Source organism: Nicotiana tabacum, chromosome 22 (genome assembly GCF_000715075.1).
Source record: "Nicotiana tabacum cultivar K326 chromosome 22, ASM71507v2, whole genome shotgun sequence".
NCBI classification, from domain to species: domain Eukaryota; kingdom Viridiplantae; phylum Streptophyta; class Magnoliopsida; order Solanales; family Solanaceae; genus Nicotiana; species Nicotiana tabacum.
The window spans coordinates 189,663,930-189,687,063 of NC_134101.1; the positions used below are offsets into that span (position 1 = coordinate 189,663,930).

Below are 23,134 nucleotides of genomic sequence, written 5' to 3' on the forward strand. Positions count from 1 at the left end.
CAGAGTCATCAAAATTCACCACCAGCTCTCGTCCAATTCCAATTTTTCTTGCCTGAAACGGGGCTTTTAGTGGCACTCTCCCATCAACCCGAGGGTCTTCAGGGACTCGAGCAATGCAGCACAGCTGGGTGATCAGTGAAGGGAAGTAGTGGCCCTTGGTTAGCTCAGGTGATCTAATGAACATCTCTTCATGGATGAGCTGGGGCACATCAAAATCACTGTAGGACATGAAACAGTGGATTGCGGATGCCCGTGGTAGATTAACATCTGTCGTGTTGCTGGATGGCAACAATCGACTGTTGACAATGGTGAGCCAACACTTAGCCTCCCAATTCAGATAGTGGGAGTTGAGAGTAATCTTGTGCTTGATCCATAGGTGTTCTCCGTCCGGCACAAAGATAGTATCAAGAAGAGTGCCCCACAAGGCCCGTGTTCCGCTAAAAGTACGATAAGGATCAAATTCACCCCGAAACACAGGCAGCATGTATACCCTGCGGATGGTGTCAAGGGATGCATTTACTAGGGTATTGCACACCATCACAACCCCATTCTCATGTTCTGGCAAGTTCGCATAGAACTCCCTTACTAGTTGAACATTAGCCTCCTCTGGTACCTCGAAGAAGATGTCCAGATGACACCGCCTCAGCTCATTAAACATATTGGGGCATTCCACCTCCAAAGTCGTTCGATCAATGTGCACCTCAAGTTGTAACTTCTTAGCTGCTTTCTGGTTGTACCTATCCTCCGCTGCTCTGGATACACACCGAGTGCTATCGAACTGAGGTGTACTGGCTTGGCTACTAGCTCATGAGGAGCCTCCCGGTTTACTAGTGGAGGGTCCGGTGTTTTGTCGCTTCCTGGAAGAACTCATTGTACCTGTCATACAACGAAACGCCTATTAGTGAGTGCGCAAAATATGTGACTATGGATGGTTACTCAGACTTCACCATAACCATGTCACAATAGCTCCTTATATCTCCATTGGGGCAATTTCCCAAACACCTTGTGAGCAGGGCACTATCCAGACACATATAGCCCTCACGGGTACATCAAAGCTCCTCCCCAATCAAGTATACTACCACACCAACACACCCTACACTTACCTCATTAAATCACCCACCAATAACACCGTTCAAACATACAATGCACATCCCCTTCACCAATCAAACTCAAAAATGAAATTTAAAAGCAAAAATAAGAAGAAAAAAAGTATACCAACAATTACATCCCAACACAATATAAAATTACATAAACTACAACACAATACTAAAGAAAAGAGAAAGAAGAGGTGAGGAACATACCGTAGTTGAAGAATGGGGAGAGGAATGGAGGTAGGGGATGTTAGTATGAGGGAAGAAGAAGAAGAAGAGAGAATTTGAGGGGTCAGGGTTTAGAGAGAGAGAAATTGGAAATATGGGGGAGAGGACCAGGTGTGTTGGGTTTAAGAGAGGGGAGTTTGGGTTGTAAAATTAAAAGAGGAGGAAAATAAATAAGAAAAACGGAAAAAATTAAAAAAATTAAAATTACCTGGGACCCACCGCGACCGCGGTGGGTTTAAAAATTCAAGGCAGAAAGTTCACGCGTCACCGCGGTTTACCGCGGTCACGGTGAGGTGAAAAATCTGAGGCAGAATGTTTGCCTTCCACCGCGGTTCACCGCCATCGCGGTGCTAGCGCTGTTTTTCGGTTTTTTTTATATGAAGTTACATGAACACACTAACAACACACTCGTGGGTTGCCTCCCACGCAGCGCCTGATTTAACGTTGTGGCACGATGCAAGCATTTGATCATCATTCCTCATCCGCGTACTAGGGCTCTTCCAAAGTGATTACCACTCTATCCCTTTTTTCTTCAGCCATTCTAAGGTAATGTTTCAACCTTTGCCCATTTACTTTGAACTTGTTTGTCCCATCTTCTGATTCAATCTCTACAACTCCACTTAAGAATAATTGCACCACTCTTAAGGTTCCTGACCATCGGGACTTTAACTTACCTGGGAACAATCTCAATCTCAAGTTGTATAACAACACTAGATCTCCGGGTTTGAAGTTTCGATCCAGGATGTGCTTATCATGCATTAATTTCATCCTTTCATTGTATAATCTAGCACTCTCAAAGGGCTGGAACCTAAATTCCTCTTGCTCATGTAACCCAGTGATTCTTTTAGTACCTGTTGTCTCCATGTCTAAGTTTAACTGTTGCAATGACCAAAGTGCTTTATGCTCTAGCTCAACTGGGAAGTGGCATGCTTTTCCAAATACCAACTCGTACGGTGACATACCAATTGGGGTTTTGAAGGTTGTGCGGTATGCCCATAATGCATCATCCAATTTCTTTGCCCAGTCAGTCCTTGTTGCATTCACTGTTTTTGTGAGAACACTTTTAATCTCCCTGTTGGACACTTTAACTTGCCCGCTCGATTGTGGATGGTACGGGGTGGTTACTTTATGACGAACTCCATATTTTTCCAACAGCCGTGCGAATGCCCTATTGCAGAAATGGGTTCTGTCATCACTGAGTATAGCTCTTGGGGTACCAAAACGTGTGAAAATGTTCTTCTTCAGAAAACCTAGTACCCCTTTAGCGTCATTGGTTGGGAGAGCCACCGCTTAAACCCACTTGGAGACATAGTCAACTGCTACCAATATGTACTTGTTACCATACGAGCTGACGAATGGCCCCATGAAGTCAATTCCCCACATGTCAAAAATCTCCACCTCTTGAATTGTGGTCATTGGCATCTCGTGTCTACGAGATATGTTGCCAGCCCTTTGGCAATCATCGCAGCTTTTAACCCAAGCATGGGCATCCTTGAACAGGGTAGGCCAGTAATAGCCTGACTCCAACACCTTAACTGCTGTCCGAATTGCTCCAAAGTGTCCACCATATGGTGAAGCATGGCAAGCCTGCAAAACAGAATGTTGATCTTTCTTGGGGATACACTGCCGGATCATGTTATCTACACATATTTTAAATAATTGAGGTTCATCCCAATAATAATACCGACAATCACGAAAGAACTTTTTCTTTTGAATTGAGGAGAGTTCATAAGGTACAATACCACTTGCTAAATAATTAGCAATATCAGCATACCATGGTGCCTCCTCCATTGTCATTGCCAGTAACTGTTCATCCGGGAATGTCTCTGTTATACCCTCAACCTATACCTTATTTTCAGATCCTTCCAACCTTGAGAGGTGGTCAGCTACTTGGTTCTCTGTCCCTTTTCAGCCACGTATTTCCAGATCGAATTCTTGTAACAGAAGAACCCAGCGAATCAAGCGTGGCATTGACTCCTTCTTTTCTATCAGGTACCTAATTGTTGCATGGTCGGTGTAAACAATAACTTTCGAGCCAATCAAGTATGACCTGAATTTTTCAAATGCAAAAACAACAGCCAACATCTCCTTTTCTGTCACAGTGTAATTGAGTTGTGCACCGCTTAACATTCTGCTTGCATAATAAATCGGGTGCATCAGTTTACCCTTTCGCTGCCCCAAGACTGCTCCTATGGCATAGTCACTTGCGTCGCACATGAGCTCAAATGGTTGCTCCTAGTTGGGTGCAACAATGATGGGTGCAGTCACCAATCTCTTCTTCAGCTCCTCAAATGCCAACCTGCAATCATTAGAAAATACACAGGGGTGATCCTTTTCAAGGAGTTTGCATAATGGGTTAGCAATTTTGGAGAAATCTTTTATGAATCGCCTGTAGAACCCGGCGTGCCCAAGGAAACTTCTCATCGCCTTGACTGAAGTGGGCGGTGGTAGTTTTTCAATCACGTCAACCTTAGCATGGTCGACCTCAATTCCTTTACTGGACACTCGATGTCCCAGGACTATCCCTTCCTGTACAATAAAATGTCACTTCTCCCAGTTCAACACTAAATTTATCTCCACACATCTTTTGAGCACTCTTCTTAAGTTGTGAAGACAATCCTTGAATGAATCTCCCACCATGGAGAAATCATCCATAAAGACCTCCATAATATCCTCCACCATGTCTGTGAAAATGGATAACATGCACCGTTGAAATGTCATCGGTGCATTGCAAAGCCCAAAAGGCATTCTCCAAAACGTGAAGATGCCATAAGGACAAGTGAAGGATGTTTTCTCTCCATCTTCGGGGGCTATTGATATCTGATTGTACCCCAAATATCCATCTAAGAAACAGAAGTGCGATCGCCCGGCCAGCCTGTCCAACATTTGGTCAATGAAAGGCAAGCGGAAGTGGTCCTTCTGGGTGGCTGTATTCAATTTTCGGTAATCCATGCAAATCCGCCATTTCGTTAGTGTGCGAGTTGAGATCAACTCATTGTTCTCATTTTGCACAACAGTCGTTCCCCCCTTTTTCGGCATACATTGGACAGGGCTGACCCAGTTGCTATCAGAGATGGGGAAGATGATTCCCGCATCTAACCATTTGATCACTTCCTTCTTTACTACCTCTTTCATGTTCGGGTTCAGCCTTCGTTGATGTTCTCTAGAAGGTTTGTGCCCTTCTTCCAAGAGAATCCTGTGCATATAGAAGGCTGGGCTGATATCCTTTATGTCTGCCATGGTCCAGCCAATGGCAGTCTTACTTCCCTGCAGTACCTGTAAGAGTTGTTCTACCTGCACATCTAGCAAACCAGATGATATAATAACAGGCAAAGTAGAATCAGGGCCTAAGAAAACGTACCTGAGGTGAGCTGGGAGCGGCTTCAGCTCCAGCTTAGGTGGTTCCTCTACTGATGGCTTTGCTGGATATGTAGCCTTTTTTTCTAACTCAAGGGACTTGAACTGAGGGTCTCTTTTCCAGAATCCTTGGCCTTCAAGAGCCATGACCCACTCAGCTAACCTTTCACCATCCACCTCTTCTAAATTTATCAGACATGCCTCCGATGGATCTTTAGCAGTCAGGGTCACATCATCTTCTTGCAAAATCACATCCACTGCCTCCACTAGAGAGCAATTAGCATATTCACTGGGTCTCCTCACAGATTGCTAAACATTGAATATGTCTTCTTCATCTTCAGTCTCATTTTTAATTCCCCAGTCTCACAATCGATTAGTGCTTTCCCAGTGGCCAAAAATGGCCTACCTAAAATGATAGGTATCTCCTCATCTACCTGACAGTCCAGAAAAACAAAGTCTGCAGGGAACACGAACTTCCCCACTTGCACCAACACATCATCAAGAATCCTAGTAGGCTTTTTAACCATGCGGTCAGCCAGCTACAGCTGCATCGAAGTCGGTCTAGCTCTACCAATGCCCAGTTTGGTGTATACAGCCAGAGGCATTAAATTTATGCTGGCTCCCAAATCACATAATGCCTTTGCAAAGGCATAACTCCAAATCGTGCATGGAATAGTGAAGCTACCTGGATCTGACATCTTTTGAGCCATCGGTTTGGTCACTACTGCGATGCAGGTCTGCGTTAGAGTCACTGTGGATAGGTCCTGAAAATCAAACTTCCTTGACATTAGGTCTTTCATCATCTTCGCATAACCTGGCATATCCCTCAACGCATCCATCAAAGGAATATTCAACTGAACTTGACGCAGCATCTCCATGAATTTCTTGTATAGATCTTCCTTCTTTTGTTTTACCAGTCTCTGAGGGAATGGTGCCGGTATCACCCTTTGTGCACTGTTTGCTGGCTTCTCTCGGTTGGGGTTCTGTGGCACAAGAGGTACCACCTGCTCTGCAGCTTGTTCATTTACCTTAGCCTTACCCTTTTCATCTTGACCCTGTTCAACCACCACTTCAGTCAGATTTGATGGTTCATCTACCTCTAGTGGAATTGGAGTGGCTGGCGTAGTCTCTTTGCTAGCTTGTGCAACCTCCTGCTCTTTGTCTAAATCTCTCCTATTCCGGAGACTTACTGCCATCAGCTGATTCGGGTTTGGCTCCTTGGGGTTAATGTTTGTGTCCGCTGGCAATGTTCCCTGGGGCAGTTATTTAAAGCCATAGACAACTGCCCCAACTGAGTTTCAATGTTCTTTATAACTGAATCATGTACTGCCAACTTTTCTTGCATCTTACCATTTGTCCTAATGAGTTGCTGGAGGATCCCCCTAATCTCTACCATGTTGTTATCTTGTTGCTGAGGAGGTGGCTGATATGTCAACTGTTGTTGGTTCTGCTGTGGGTAGCCCTGTTGTCTCTGGTGGTATGGCACCATTTGGCCTTGAACTTGCATGCCCCCAGGCTTAAGCATGTTAGGTCTGTATTGTTGATTTGGTGCCGGTCTCCACTATTGTCCTCCTTATCTCTGTCCCCTAAAGTTGTTAACATAATTCATATCTTCCCTTGCCCCTTGATTTTCACCTACTCCGCTCCATGAACACACATAAGACTGATTAACACAGGATGTACACAGTCCTCCATTTGTCGTGTCAACAATATGCACCTGTTTGGTACCCATCTCATCTATCTTCTTTGTCAAAATACTCATCTGAGTCATGAGTGTGGCCATGTTCTCTGCATGCGAATTATTTGGGTCAAGAGGAACTCAATGCACTATGGGTGCCAGTGTTGTACCTCTAGTCATCCACCCCGAATTCTGGGACATCTTGTCAAGAAGGACTTTGCACTCAGTGAATGTCTTACTCAAAAATGCACCTCCAACTGAAGCATCCACATTGGCATTTAGATTGTCAGCTAACCCCATGTAGAATTTCTGGCCAAGCATCTAGTTTGGAATGCCATGGTGAGGACACTTCACCAGCATCCCTGTAAATCTTTCCCAAGTTTCTTGCAAGGTCTTAGTCGGTTGCTGCTTGTACTGCAATATTTCATCAATCTGCCTTGCAGTCTTGTTGGGCGGGTAGAACTTATTCAGGAACTCCTTTACTAATTCCTCCCAGGTGACAATGGAATTGATTGGGAGTGAATTCAGCCAAGTTTGAGCCTCCCCAATCACAGAAAACAGGAACAGTAATAGCTTGATAGCTTCTGGGGTTCACATTTGGCTGCTTTTGAGTCACACAAATTGACAGAAAATTTTTCAAATGTTGCTGAGAGTCTTCAATGTGTGACCCGGAGAACAATCCCTTATTCTGCAGCGATGCAGCATGTTGTTGGTGATCTGGAATGTCTTCGCTTGAATTGCGGGCACAGCTATGGCAGTTGTCAGGTTGTCAGTTGTGGGTTGAGCCCAATCATAAAGCGCAGCTTCTGGCACAAGATGTGCCACCACTCTGACGTTTGGGTCAGCTGGCTCATCCCTGATGTTTCCGTTGACGTTCTCTACGTCACCCATGTCAAATTCAAGCTGGTGTGGTTGTTGTGTTTGTTGGATCCTCCTGTTGGCACGGTTTAATGCCTTGAATGTTTTCTCGGGGTCTAATCATACACCTGAATTCCACAAGAGTTCAAACGTTAGAATTTCAATGAAAATTGTTTACCACCTTTCAAATTTGATTTGAACTAATAACTTTAGCACTACTTTTAAGTTGTAATAAATAACACCATTAGATTCCCCGGCAACGACGCCAAAATTTGATAACGCCCAACTATGCCTTTTAAAGGACAAAGCGGTCGCTGCAAATATAATCCGATTTTTATGTCCGGAATAGAATCCTCGGGGAACAAACCTATCTATTACCCTCTTCGGCAATGTTATTATCAACTCAATCAATCTCTAGATGCAAGATTTTGGATCAATAACGATTGGGTTTTTGTTTAACTACTTCGACTACTATTAAAAATAACGGTAAGCTAAAACAAAGATAATTCAATGGTAAAAAGGTCTAGGGCAGTGATTTCCCCAATTGCTAGTTTAGGTCCTGACTCTTCCGCTATAATCTTGCCATAATACTCTATAAGGATTAAGAGCTATGGGTTATCGCAATTATCTCTTGATCAACTATAATAATTTACTAGAGCATTCTCTCGAACTACTCTAGCTGACAATAGTTATGCAACTCTAAAGTATCCCACCAAAGTTTTGTTATCTCTAAACCCACTTTTAAGTTCAAGTAATGAATCTCTTCAATTACCCAAAAGTGGTATTGTTCAACTGCTGTCTAACCTAATACTCTTTCTCAAGCAATATAAGGTAATTAGACACGATTAATCAAGGGCCCATTCAATTAATCACCATACAAAACGTAGTTGAACAATCATATCATAAATCCGGCTCGATTATAACAACTTGAGTCAAAACTTCAACCAACAATTGGTTCCATCAACCCTAGATAAGTATTTAGCTACTCATAACAAAACAAGAGAAAATTACTAAATTGTTCATAATGTAAAATTGCAAGAATTAAAAGGAGATAGAAAAACGCTAATGTTGTTGATCTTCTCACACTTGTTCTTCCTCCCAAAAGTAGTCTAAATTAGCTTTCCCTTCAGTTGGGCGAGTTCCTAAAGCTTATAAGGGTTTTACAAATGTTTCCCCAAAATTACACTTTGGTCTTTAAACTTCCAGCTGCGTGAACAGTGCAAGCGGTCGCGGCCAACCGCGGTCGACCGCGGTGAAAACTGACCTTTCTGCCTCACTTCAGTAACCTGTCGCAGTGGCCTTCTTGCCCAGGTCATTTATGCTTCTTTGTGTTCGGGTACTTCTCGAGTGGGTGTTTTTATCACATTATCGCCTCAAAAACACTCCATGTTGCTTTCTCTCATATAATATTCCCTGCTAAACAAGAGAACACTATTTAGAGCATTTTGTTGGCAATTTATCTATAAAATAACAACAAAGTATGGTCATATTAAGGTGTAAATATCAACTATATCGCCTACTATCAAGACACAACTAACATGCCCAAACTTGTTCTGAAGTCTTAGAGAAAGTGAAGATCATCTAAGAAAGACTTAAGACTGCAATCAAAAGTCCTATTTGGACAAGCAACATCCAAAATTAGAGTTCATGAAAGACGACAGTATATTTTGGAAGTGTCGCCTATCAAAAGGGTTAAGAGATATGGAAAGAAGAACAAGTTGAACCCTAAATTTATTGAATCTTATATGTCACACCCCAAACCTCGGGAGGCGTGGCTGGTACTCGGTGTCGTGATGGCCCGAGCAAACCACTCTGTAACTCATGATCATTCGACCAAAACTGGAATATACATAGGTCGAGTTACCTGAACTCATTTCTTTTGTAACTATCATGGGCCCACATGGCCACAACTCTGTAAAATGAAACTACCGTTCTTAAAAACATGAATACATATGGGTCGTTGAGGCCTCTGACATACTGTATAAACTAAACCTTTGTCTACAAAGCCTTTAAGATTATTTGACATCAAATGGGACAGGGTACCGACCTACCCATAAGTGTGTAGCAATATCCTGACACGATGACTCATAAAACTCGGATGCATTCCGAATGAAGTGTAGTCTTACCGATCCTTCACTGAATACCAATTTCGTCTACTATGAGGGCTCGTCAAACTGATTATCTATACCTGCAAGCATGAATGCAGCGTCCTCAACAAAAGGACGTCAGTACGAATAATGTATCAAGTACGTAAGGTAGAACTGAAACATAACCATAATTCATCATTAATAGAAGACATATTGTGACAAAAATTCAGGCCTATGCAAAATAATCTATAATATTAGAAATGGAAATATAGACAACAGTAATAATTTTGGCTAACATGTAAGACCTAAATTATTAATGAGGTCTGCAACACTATCATAGTGATTTATTAAAGGCCTTATCCCACAAAACAAAAGGACTGAAATTTTAAAATCAACACTTGCACTTTTAGAAATTATATCTCCTATACGTACTATTCAACAATTACTACTTCCCTTTTCATTAGAAAACTTTACCAATACTATAATGCACATGTAAATTTCTTCTCTTTATCAGCCATGTATTTTCTGTTATCCTGCAACAAGGAAATTCATATATTTGAAATCACATCAACTGGCAAACCATAGAAATAAAAGAACCTAACTGAGAACAAACTTTATTTTTAGAACTGGCATAACTTTGTAAATAATGAAATACTTATAGTATCATATATATGCGTATGTATATCATGTCGTGCATAGGTACATGTGTTCATAACATCGTAAAGCCTCTGAGGGCATTCCATCACATCATCTCGGCCACTATCGGAAAATCATCAACGTATATCAGCTGATCAGGTGATGGTGCGCGTATAACGCCGTAACCTTTTCTCATATCCCATATGCATATATTTACATATATACGCGTATATAAAGTCATCTGGTGCCACTGTGGGAAAAATCGTCAACGTATACCAGTTGATTAGGTGGTGGTGCGTATATAACGCCGTAACCTTTTCCCATATCACATATACGTATATTTACATATATACATGTATATAACGACATCTAGTCAGGGGTCAATGCACATGTATAAATAGGTGAAAGGCATGAAAAATACGTAATAATCTCAATATTTCTTCCGGATAACCTTTTTCAACTGCGTATTACTCTGAGACCCACGAACCGATGATAAAATAATAGGACACAAAAAATTTGCACATTTAGAAACTAAATGAAAGTACATAGTACTATAAACAACAATGTTTAGTAGTTAACTTTAACGAGAGTGCAGATTTCGTGATTTCATTGATCATTTTTTATCCATATGCAGGACGAATAATGAGACTACATTATAAAAGCTCGCGATTATCGGGGCTAAATAATCAAGTAGCACAACTGTGTGTGTTTTTCCTTTTAAATAGGAGGGAGTGGTTTAAAGGTTGGCGACCGTATAAATATCTCATTTCAAACATTTTTAAATGTAGATATAGAACCTTCAACCTTTTTTTTTGGATAAGGAAAAAATAAAACAATAGATATAAGGTTACTTCAACCTTTGATACTCTGCTAAAACTTTCCTCATGTCACTTTCACCTTCTACCCACAGATATTGTAACTCTGCGAGTATTCATGAAAATGAAAATTACTATATCCAAGTGTGGACATAATATCACAACAAAATGCTTGTATTCAGTAAAACAAACGAAAGTTCCAAAAAAAAAAATCACATCTCGCAAATACAATTTGCAGAAAAGCAAATTATAATCAATCCGAAGAAGAACTAACTACTTATGAAATAATAGAAAGTAACAGCAAGATAAAATGAGACTTTTCCTTCAGATAAATCCCAAGAGCAAGATTTGCCGAGAATTAGCAATATAGAGTCCATGGATTTATCCCAGATCTTGTCATATCCAAAGATTAATATTTAAGATGACAATTTGAATAAAATGTACACCCCCGGCCCCCTTCAAACATCAAAGTGCAAAATGACACAATCAGAAGTATTATTAATACTATAAATATCAATTAGTCAATTAGTACAGACAATCCCGTGGGACTTTTGTAGAGATCTGTCACACCACACTACGCAAAATTCTCAAAGACGTATCACTAAATATCTTCATTGCTAATCTAGAAACTGATACAGTATATGCATTATCACTCTTACGAGAAATTTGACATATATTATATAAATTCATACAATCCAAGAATCAACCATCCCAGATGGAGTAGTACACACAAAGAGGAGAGAGGTGACCTGAAAGGTATTCGGCGGGACATGAAGGTTCCAAAAAGGAACAATTTCCAGAGAGTATCAAATATAGGAAACACCCATATATATGACTAAGATATAACATGACAATTTGTATCGATTTGAACTCAAGACTAGCCCACATCTCTTTAAAGCTTGAAGAGTCATCATAATTATAAATTAGGGGGCTGCCACGTTAAGAGGGAGGGGCTTAGCTTATCCAATAATCTATCAATTAATTAATTAATTTGGTAGTACCCGATACCGATAATTAACTAACTACCCGCATAATTAAGAATTGTCTCAAATTACTTAAAATTCTATTTATTTTTAATACACTTTATACATCATTCTATCATGGTCATGTGGTACCATATAAAATAAATACATACACTATTATTTTATTAAAACATCCATGTAAAAATATATTTTCTCAATATTCTTATTTTTCTAGTATCATATAAAGAGTACAATTTTTTTCCTATACTTAATAATTTTTTTTTTAAATGGTAAAAAAAAAAATAACCTTCTTTTTTTGTGACAAAATAATTTCTATCTTTATATCAAAAAGAATCTCGTAAACGTTTCTCATATTATGTGTATAATTTAAAATATATTTGAAAATAATAATATTAATAACTATACAAAATTATATTTTTCAAATTATTATTATTATTATTATTATTACAAAAATATTTCATTTAAAATATCATATTAAATAGATATATAACGGTATCAAGATTGTTAAGCTTACGGAATGTAATATTATGAATCCTTCAAATGGTTAGTAGAGTGGTCCATAAGTCGGCATCGGGTATAAGAAACAACATACATCAGGAATATCATGTGAGATATGCTTCATCAGGAATATTGTATAAAAAGAAATATCACGTGAGATATGATTCATTACATATGCGCACCTTATAAACTACAGTAAGTAAAATATCACATTGTATCTGATCAAATTTTGGTTGTTCATATTTGTAGGTCCAAATGATATCCAATTATATTGATCTCGATAAAAAAGTTATTATACGACAATTCACATGATAAGTCACATAAACTTGTACGTTATTCTTTCATGTATAATTATTTACTCAAAAATTATTTTAGTAACATTAATATTACTTTCATAAACTTTTGAATGAAGAAGAGGATCAGGATATTGTGCTAGGCAAGTTGGGGCATTCCGAGAGCCACAACGATTTTGGGTACTACAGGCGCATCAAGGTTGGGGAGGTCGTGAGGGCTACGCGTAAGATGAGCAAGGGTAGAGCTACCGGACCTGGCGAGATTCCGAGAATTTTTGAGGAGTGTGGGTAGAGCAGATTTGGAGTGGCTGACTGGGTTGTTTAATGTTATTTTTAGGACGAAGAGGAAGCCGGGCGAGTGGAGATGGAGTATGATGATTCCGTTGTACAAGAACAAAGGTGACATCTAGAGTTGCAACAACTATAAGGGTATCAAATCATTGAGTCATAACATGAAAGTGTGGGAGAGGGTAATAGAAGCGAGGGTGAGGAGGATGGTGTTTGTATCAGGCAACCAGTTCGGGTTCATGCCGGGTCGTTCTACTACGGAAGTTATCCACCTTATTAGGAGGTTGGTGGAACAGTAGAGGGATAGGAAGAAGGATCTGCACATAGTGTTTATTAATATGGAGAAAGCGTATGACAAGGTTCCTAGATAACTTCTTTGGAGATGCCTAGAGGCTAAAGGTGTGCCGGTTGCTTACATTAGGGCAATTAAGGACATGTATGATGGAGCTAAGACTCAAGTTAGGACAGTGGGAGGTGACGCTGAGCATTTTCTGGTTATTATGGGGTTACACCAAGGATCTGCGCTGAGCCCTTTCTTGTTTGCTCTGGTGATGGACGCACTGACACACCATATTCAAGGAGAGGTGCCATGGTGTATGTTATTCGCTGATGACATTGTTCTGATTGACGAGACGCGGAGTAACATTAATGAGAGGATGGACATTGGAGGCGCACCCTTGAGTTTAAGGGTTTCAAGTTGAACAGGACGAAGACAGAATATCTTGAGTGCAAGTTTAGTGCCAAGCTGAGGGAAGCGGGCTTGGACGTGAGGCTTGGATTGCAGGTCATTTCCAAGAGAGGCAGTTTCAAGTACCTTGGGTCGGTTATCAAGGGAGATGTGGAGATCGACGAGGATGTCACATACCGTATAGGCGTGGGGTGGATGAAATGGAGGTTAGCATCTGGAGTCCTGTGTGACAAGAAAGTGCCTCCGCTACTCAAAGGTAAGTTTTATAGAGTGGTGGTTAGGCCGGCCATGTTGTATGGAGCTGAGTGTTGGGCAGTTAAGAACTCGCATACCCAGAAGTTAAAAGTAGAAGAAATCAAGATGTTGAGGTGGATGTGCGGACACACTAGGATGAATAATATTAGGAACGAAGATATTCGGGAGAAGGTGGGTGTGGATCCTATTGATGACAAGATGCGGGAAGCGAGGCTCAGATTGTTTGGGCACATTCAGAGGAGGAGCTTGGATGCCCCAGTAAGAAGGTGTGAGCGGTTGGATTTGGTAGGTACTATGATAGGTAGAGGGCGGCCTAAGAAGTATTGGGAAGAGGTTATCAGGCGGGATATAGCGAGGCTCCAGATTTCCGAGGACATGGCACTCGATAGGAAGCTGTGGAGGTCGAGTATTAAGGTTGTAGGTTAGGAGGCAGTTGAGCATATTTAATCTACTAGTGTGAGGCTAGGCTGATAGGATTTAGTCTTTAAACTGCTAGTGGTCAGTGTTGGGTTTATACTACTCTTACGTTTTCATAGTGTCAGGCCTTATTTACTGGTTATTATTACAGCCTCTCTACCCCATCGAGGTAGACGTAAGATCTATGTACACACCACCCTCTCCAAACCCCACTTATGGGATTATACTGGGTCGTTGTTGTTGTTGTAATATTATTTTATAAATCATCATATGTTGAAAAATTAGTATAATATATTGAAAGAGAAAGAGATACACAGTCACATTCAATTACAAAACTCATCAATTTTCTTTCACCATTACAGAACTCCTTTCATTTTCTCTTCTAAATTTATCCGAGATCAAATTAAAAATAAAAAATGTGGCTTTGTCTTAAGGTGGAATGTTTTAATCCGTATTTTTATTTAAATGAATAGACCAAAACGCAAGGACAACTTTGGTACCAATATTCTACACAGTGGTCACTTTTATACAATTTAAAAAAAAAATTAAAATATACAAGTAACAACGTTAATGATGTAAACTAAGAGTCCACCAAACTATATAGAGAACTTGATTCTCTATCAGTTCACATAGAACATATAGCAGTAACTAAATGACACAATAATGTTTACGTGGAAAACTCCTAGTTGATGGGATTAAAAATTGCGACCTACACTCTTAGGATTTCAACTTCACTAACTACGAACCTTTTGATTACAACCTATTGTAACCTAGAAATTAAATTATTAATCTCTCACCTACTTACAATAACTATATTGGAAGCCACTTTGTAATAACTCTATTACAATGCTAACCACGTTGACTAACTCTAGTCAACACAAATACAAGATATATGGTTTACAAAGTGTCCTACGAGATGCTTCTAAATAAGCTGAGTAGGAGTTACAAATTAATAGCATAAACAAAAATACAACAATACTATGGACACACGACATATTCAATGTTGGGATCTGGACCTTTGTTATGTTACAGTTCTATTCTTCAATGATGTAGAGTGAATGAAGACGGTTGCACACTTGGGAGTAAAATATGTTTTAGGGTTTGCAGGTGTGTGTAATCCCTTTCCTCATATTGGTAATATATAAGTAAGGTCATTAACGATGATGTAAGGGGGTGTCTGGTACACATCATGCTTCAATAGTGTTGCTGCAATATTGCGTGTCCAGTGCAATAGCTTTAACAACTGTAAGAGTTGACATATACTATGACCGGAGGAACTAATATCTGTGTGTTCCCTCTGTTGTTCCCTTAACCGATTTCATTGGAACTTGTGCGAGATATTTGACTTATTGTTTTGAGCACTTAGAGGCTTTGTATCAGGTTTTCTATTTAGTTCACATATAATGTTTGTTGCATCATCAAAACAAAAGGGCATATAAGTTATCAATTTTCCCCTTTTTGATAATAAAAAACTTAGAATTGATATTCTCCCTGAGAACCAGATCTCCATATTGTTCCCCCTGTAGAATAGTCATATTTTCCCTGAGTACCTATTTCTCCCCTTCAATTTTCTTCCCATTTTTGTCATCATAAAAGGAATTATATAAGTAAATGCAAAAAAAGAAATCTATCAAAGTTAACTCATGCCACTTGTGTGCACACATCATAGCCAAAAACATGACACAAGAGTATAACATGCATTTAAAGAGGACTAAGATGCTCACTAATTTAAGAATAATAAAAGCAAGTAGTTGTACCATCATTACAAACCATTCACAAAATATACATTACTAGAGTACCACAACCTTATGGAAAAGAGAGCGAAACTGGACATTGTGGAATTAGGCAGGGACTAACAAACTGGACACTGATAAAGGGATAATTTAGGGGGCACTGGAAGAGGAAGGGAAGGACAAAGGAGTAAGAGCCTTGAAGATACCATCCACACGAGCATTAGCCTTCTTTTGCTCAGTGATCAGCTACCCATTCAGGTTCTCCGCCTGTTTCCTCATCTCTGTATTCTCAACCGTCAAGAAGGCAACTTTTGCACCCTGTGCATTGCTAGAACCAAGTTTTGCGCTGGCTTGATTGAGATTTCCCTCAAGAATGGCATTTTGGGCCTTTAGCCTCCTGATCTTCTCATTAGAAGCAGTGTGACAATCGATTAGTTGAGAGATTGTAGAAATGCTGCCAACTTCCCCCCCTCCCTCCTTTTTTATTAATACACTTGCATTCCTCTAAGGTGTTCATTGAGAACATTTGCTTATGAGTTCCCACGACTGCTCTCCCAAGGGGACTTTAAAACGTTCAAAGACCTTTGTGAGCAGGAACCCATATGGCAACCCATGGTTCCCATCCTTGAAGTTTGTCACCTTCTTCATATGTTCAATCAGAATTCTAGGTAGATTGATAGCAGTGTATCCGTCCAATGCCTCCAAAAGAATCGGGTTTATATAGGTGCAATGATCGTCTTTCAGCTCATGGTAGTAGGACCTTGTTCACCAACTCAAACAGGAGTTGCTATTCTGGAAACAATATCATCTTTTGCACTCGGTCCCCTTGCTGAACAACTTGAGGCTTTAGAATAAGCATCCTAAAACTTGCAGAACAGGTCCCCTCGACAGCTGAGAGCCCCTCAATAGGCACCTCAAGAATATCTCCGAGCAAATACTCATCAATCAAAAAGTCCACCCCGTTGACCTTCAAGTAGATGGTGTCCCCTTCCACAGTGAACTGATCAACATAGAAACTGCGAACTTCCTCCTCATAAACTTTTGGACTCTGAATAGGAAAGAGATGAGTCCACTTTTGGAATTCGTAGATTTCAACTAACTGTCACATGTCTGACTTGTCAAGAATGTCAGTATCAAAGACTCTACCCCACACGACTTTTTTCTTCTTCAGTTTTGCTTTCTTTTCAATATCAAACACACCTAATATGGCCCTCTTTGAGGAACCAGGTTCATCATTGTCGCTTGGCTTTCTATTGAGGGAATTCTTTTTCCCAACACCTTTCTCCTTCCCAGTAGACTTCCCTTTCTCACCAGACTTCTTCTTCTCGACACTTCCTTCACCATCAGTTTCAACAACCTTTACAGATGATACTTTTTTCTGTTTCATAGACATAGTCTTCTTAGACGATTTACAGATAAGGGAAGGAGGTTCCTCATTTACCTCTTCATCCTCAACCTCCACAATATTTGTAGGAGGTAGATCCCTCCTCGCCAACTAATCTACATTTCACCAGTCTTCTTCTCTTTTTATTCTCTTTTAAAGCATTGTCAAGGGCAACCTTTTCCTGATGCCTAGTGGTTGGTCTTGTAAGAATAGACTTTTGAGTAACTATCCCGCCACTCCTATCAGCGATAAACTATGCTACAAATACATTGTCATAGTCTTCCTCACTTCCATCTCCTTCTTCTTCTGACATAGAATTCATTAATATACAATGTCAAAATGGTTGAATCAAGGTGAGGGGAAGGGGTAGGGTCAGTATTGTCCAGGCGCTATTTAGTAAAGCATGGAGTTTCCTCCTACGTAGGAGCAAAGAACTCCTCTTGGGTAGAGGGAACAGGTCCCTATGTTGGCTCCCGTGTAGTACTGACTAGTGTCATGTCCCTTGAGGCACCAGGTCCCTATTCCCTCGTTCTTGCCCTTGAACCCCAATATTCACACAACTAAACACAAAATCCCCAACCGGACTCCCTTGAACAGCAATAGACAAAATATTTACAATAACTTCTTTCTCACCCACATTTTCCAACAATACAGAATCAGTAAGAGCGAGTGGAGCATTACCTGATGACGACATAACATTTAGATCAAAACCTTAAACTACAGGTGTGTCAGATATACCTGAATCTAACACATCTCCATTCAGACTAGGGACAACCTCTTTGTCCACACTTTCTTCCTCAACGCGTTGGCTAGAAACCTCTACACTTTCTTCTCATTCCACTGATCCCTCTACTTCAATTTTCTCTATGGTAGAAGATGGGGAGGTCGAAGTAACAAACTTCTTAGGAGTTTGCTTTTTTTAGCTACGAAGGGAGCCAGAATTGATGGAGTAGGGGAGGAGATGGTATGTGGTGGTTGTTAGAGATGGGGGTTTCAGTAGGTGAAAGTTAGGACTCCGATCCTAATAGTAGTGGTTCATGGGATGAAGACACAACAGGGATTTCAGTTATGGTCTTTCGAGACTCAGATTTCTATAAAGATGGTGAATTTTGAGTGTGAAGACACTGAAGAGAGGGTTTTCAGAGAGCCAGAGCGAGAGTTTGATGGCTTTGATGTAGATAGTTATGAGGGATACTTGTCTTTTGGGAGTATTTAGAGGGAAAGGATGGACCGGTTACAAATAGACGTGATTCAACGGGTAGACGGGTCGATTTGTAATGGGTGTGACATTTGGATTTAAGAGATATGGGAAAGGGCAGAAACAATTAATGATGTGGCATACTAGCAGTGTAGTACTGACTAGTGTCGTGTCCCTTGCAATTTCCATGTGTGTTTACCTGTAATGGTATAGAATTTAGTTAGAAGTTTCCAGAAAATACTTTTTAGCAATTCACCTTACTATCCTTTCATAGCCAGTCATCGAGGGACTAGGTTCTCAGTTCAGTTTGATCAATCCCATCTCCAATCAATTCTTTTCAAAAGGCTCTCTACTCAGTGCCTTGATGAAGATATCCGCTACTTGCTCCTCTGTCTTGCAGAACTTCATACAGATGAGTCCATTTTCAACATTATCCCTTGGGAAGTTGTGTCGTACATTAATGTGCTTTGTCCTTTTATATTGAACCAGATTCTTTGCCATATTGACGGTACACAACAGTGGCACACAGTCAGAAAATACATCAAAATCTTATAACTGCTGCTTAATCCACAGTGTTTGAGCACAACATAACACAACTGCCACATATTCAGCTTCTGCAGTTGAGAGAGCCACAGAATCCTGTTTCTTTGTACCCCATGAAATCAAGCATGGTCCTAGAAAAGGTGTCATGCCAGATGTGCTCTTCCTATCCACTAGATAACCAGCATAATTAGCAACAGCATACCTAATTAAGTTTAAATTATCTCCTAAAGGATAATAAAGGACTAGGTCCTGCGTTCCTTTGAGGCATCTCAGAATTCTTTTAGTGGATTTCAAGTGAGAGTTTTTAGGACTTGATTAGAATCTAGAACATAACCCAATACTAAACACAATGTCAGGTTTATTGGCTGTTGGGTATAGGAGAGAACCAACGATACCCTGATACATAGTTTCATTTATAGGGGAACTAGGTTTGTCCATGTCTAGACGAGTGGTAGTAGCAATAGGAGTATCAATGGTCTATGAATTTTCCATCTCAAACCTCTTTAGAAGCTCCTTAATGTATTTCTGTTGACTTATCATTGTTTCCTTAAAGGTTTGCTTAATTTTAGTCATAGGAAGAAGTTCAATTCCCACATCATACTCATCACAAAATCCCTTCCCATAAGTTATGCAATCTCCTCACACAAAGAGTCATTTGTTCCACCAAAGATTATGTCATCAACATAGTCCTGCACAATTAGCACGTTCCTCCCTCTTTTCTTTAGAAAAAGAGTTCTCAATTTTCCCTCTAGTGAAGCCATTCTCTAAGGAACATCGACAATCTTTCATACCATGCACGAGGGTCCTGCTTTAATACATATAAGGCCTTGTCAAGCTTGAACACATATTCATGATGCTCATGGAATTCAAAACCAGGTGGTCGTTTGAAAAAAACTTCTTCCTACAAATATCCATTCAGAAATATACTCTTAACATCCATTTGGAACAATTTGAATTCCATATGAGATGCAAAAGCAATAAGAATTCTGATGGCTTCCATTCTTGCAACTTGAGCAAAAGTTTCATCATAAACAATTCCTTCTGCTTAATTATAGTCTTGAACCACCAGCCTTGCTTTATTTCTTGTTGTATTGCAAAACTCAACAAGCTTGTTTCTGAACACCCACCCAGTTCCAATAATTGTTCTATCTGAAGGGTCGAGGAACCAGGTGCCACACATTGATCCTCTGAAATTGATGGAGCTCTTCTTTCATAGCAGCAATCCAGGAAACATCTTTCAATGCTTCCTTGATATTTTTTGGCTTAATTTGAGACAGGAAAGCTGAGAAAGAAAACATATTTCTTTTCTTTGATCTAGTCTGAATTCCTGAATACAAAGGAGTAATTACATTTTGGAGAGTATGTGAGATTTTGTGCTTCCAATTAGACACCTAAGTCTCAGGGTATGAGGGACCAGGTTCCTCCATGTGAGACCCATCATTAGCATCCATGGAAGTGTGAGTAACACTTCTCTACTCTATATTAAGGGTGCCTAGCACATCATCACCAATAATATTTTCAGTTTCAGGTGATGTGATGGAGGGACGTGGTTCCTCAAAATCAGCTGGAGGTTCTGCTGCATCTTCTTCACTAGAATCATTAACCTGACTCATCAGATCTGCCTTCCCGTTTTCCATATCAATGACCTCTCCAAGGACCTTTGAATAATCTCCATCTTTATCATTCTTATCATATGAATCCTTCCCACTCGAGTGGTGTGATTCATCAAAGATTACATATACGCTTCCCTCTCCACATTGAGTCATTTTTTTGTAGACATTGTATGTTTTACTTTGTGAAGAATATCCAAGAAAAAAAATTCATCACTTTTGGCATCAAATTTTCCCAAAGCTTCCGTACCATTATGAGGAACAAAAAATTTGCGTCCGAATGCTCTTAGGTAAGTCAGATTTGGTTTTCTCCCATTTAGCAATTCAGACGGGGTCTTGTTGAGAAGGTACCTGATCATGCAATTGTTTATCATATAACGGGCAGTACTCACTATTTCAGCCCAAAAGCTCTTTGGTAAACCACTGTCAATTAGCAGTGTCCTTGACATATCTTCAAAAGTCCTATTTTTCCTCTCCAAAACATGCCCTTTTATTGGGGTGTCCTGGGAGCCAAAAAATTATGATTTATACCATTTTCAGCACAGAATTCATCAAAATTTGCATTGTCAAACTCGGGACCATGATTAGATATTATGCTCATAACATTATGGTTCATGTTCACTTGAATCCGCTTCACAAAGGCAGCAAAGACTGGAAATGTTTCATCCTTAGTTCTGAGGAACAAGGTCCATGTGAATTTAGAATAGTCATCAATAATAACAAAGATGTACTTCTTTTTCTCCCCTGCTAGGCATCATCATAGGTCCACACAGATTCATATGGAGAAGATCCAGTGGTCTTGAGGTTCTTACTTCCTTCTTTGCTTGAATGAGGACCTGACTTGCTTCCCTTTTACACATGCATCACACACCTTGTGATCATTGAACTTTGACTTCAGCAGCCCACAAATAAGGTCCATCTTGATTAGTTTGTTCAATAGAGAAAAGCTTGCATGTCCCAATCTTCTATGGCATAGTTCAGCATCATCAACAACAACACCCAAACATATAAGATCGCCACTATTCAGAGACTCAAAGTCTATAGCATAGATGTTTTTAAATCTTTTTGCCACCAAAACTACTTCACCAGTTACAGGATTGGTGGTAATGAAAGACTTTGGTAAGAACTCTACTTTGTTTCCTTTGTCACAGATTTGAGAGACACTCAGCAGGCTGTATTTCAAGTCATTTACATAATGCGTATTTTCGATTGAACGAGTGGGTGTATTCCCAATTTTTCCAACTCCTATAATGTATCCATTTTTGTCATTTCCTAAGGACACACTCTCACCTTGCAGGGCTTTGAGTGAAAGGAAATCATCAGTACTTCTAGTCATGTGTTTAGAGCAGCCACTATCCATGTACCATCTTTGGTTGATTCCTTTCAATGTTGCCTGCACAAGGAAATTCATAGATTAGACTTAGGAACCCAAACAAGTATGGGTCCCTTATAATAAGGAAAGGGGTGGATTAAACTTCCTTTTGTCCAAGCAGGCATCACACATTTCTTTTTGAGAGAACCAGGTTCCTTGGTAGTAGATATGTTTTCAACAAAAACTAGATTTTTCTATTAAGGCTGAAACCTAGCTTTACAAAGATCTTTGAAATGGCTAGTATTACCACAATGAGTGCAAAGCCAGTTATCAGGCACAACAACATACTTTCTATGTGGGTTGTAGGGAGCTCCACTTCAGAGATTTATCTTGGTCATTTTTAACCCTGCTTAGATCATCCTGAAGTTGTCTACTTCTTTCAAGTTCAGCACAAAGACTCAATTTTGCCTTTTTGAGTTTATTTTCAAGCTTAAGGTTTCACTGACTCACCACTTCCTTTCCTTTTGAGGAGTTCATGCAATTTTCCATCGAAGTTTTTACAGAAACATTATGCTATTTTAACTCCTTTACTATCTCCTTCATATCCTCAACTACTGCCGGCAAATCAACTCTATTATGTTATATCTCTCCAATTTTCTCAATTAGAACATCTTTTTCTTTCTTTAAATCCTCTATTATTTCTGTCAAATCAACAACTACGACCAGTAAATGATCTCTCATGTTCTATCTCTCATATTTCCTCAATTAAAGAATTTTTATCATTAATTAGATTGTGGTAAGTATCAATTAAGACATTAGTTAAAGATACCAGCTTCTTTTGATAATAAGACTTCAAATTTCTTTGAACGTCTACAAAGTTTACCTCATCTTCATCCTCATCAGATTTTGTCATCAAGGCAAATATGGATTCATATGTTGCTTCGCTTTTAATAGTAATCATGGAGGTGTCACCTTATTCATCATCACTCTCAGATTCACTAGAAGAATCTCCCCATGCAGCAAGAGCTTGTTTCACAACATTATCAGTGGCATCTTGTCTCTTGAATTTCCTGTCAAAGACCGGGTTCCTCTTAGCCGTCTTGTTTGTGTTTTGCTTGTAATTGTCCTCCTTGTGGAGAGGGGAATCTTTGATGAAATATCCTGGATTCACGCATTTATGAC

At 39.8% G+C, this 23,134-nt stretch overlaps 1 protein-coding gene and 1 long non-coding RNA gene across 3 annotated transcripts; both read right to left on the minus strand.

Moving 5' to 3' along the window:
• Window positions 1–8,253: 8,253 nt before the first annotated feature.
• Window positions 8,254–11,630, minus strand: LOC107824728 (uncharacterized). 2 transcript variants are annotated; one of them, XR_012704770.1, is made up of 3 exons: window positions 11,500–11,630; window positions 9,264–9,832; window positions 8,254–8,625 (listed from the first exon to the last, which is right to left on the minus strand). It is a non-coding gene; the product is annotated as an uncharacterized LOC107824728 (long non-coding RNA). The 2 variants fall into 2 exon arrangements; XR_012704769.1 differs by having other exon boundaries at window positions 9,264–11,622.
• Window positions 11,631–20,964: 9,334 nt separating this feature from the next.
• On the minus strand, window positions 20,965–22,913 carry LOC142176200 (uncharacterized). Its single transcript, XM_075243315.1, has 5 exons — window positions 22,836–22,913; window positions 21,453–22,033; window positions 21,263–21,314; window positions 21,033–21,143; window positions 20,965–20,991 (listed from the first exon to the last, which is right to left on the minus strand). The coding sequence occupies exons 1-5, from the start codon at window positions 22,911–22,913 to the stop codon at window positions 20,965–20,967; spliced, it is 849 nt and encodes a 282-aa protein (XP_075099416.1).
• Between the last annotated feature and the right edge of the window lie 221 nt (window positions 22,914–23,134).

Bases quoted from the DNA above. Each gene is read 5' to 3' on its own strand.
- LOC142176200 (XM_075243315.1), bottom strand. From the start codon at position 22,913: ATGATTACTATTAAAAGCGAAGCAACATATGAATCCATATTTGCCTTG. The intron at 22,034-22,835 runs GTAAACTTTGTA...TTCCTTGTGCAG, and splicing joins CTGATGAGGATGAAGATGAG to GCAACATTGAAAGGAATCAA. The intron at 20,992-21,032 runs GTGAGTACTGCC...TTGCATGATCAG, and splicing joins AGAGCTTTTGGGCTGAAATA to GTACCTTCTCAACAAGACCC.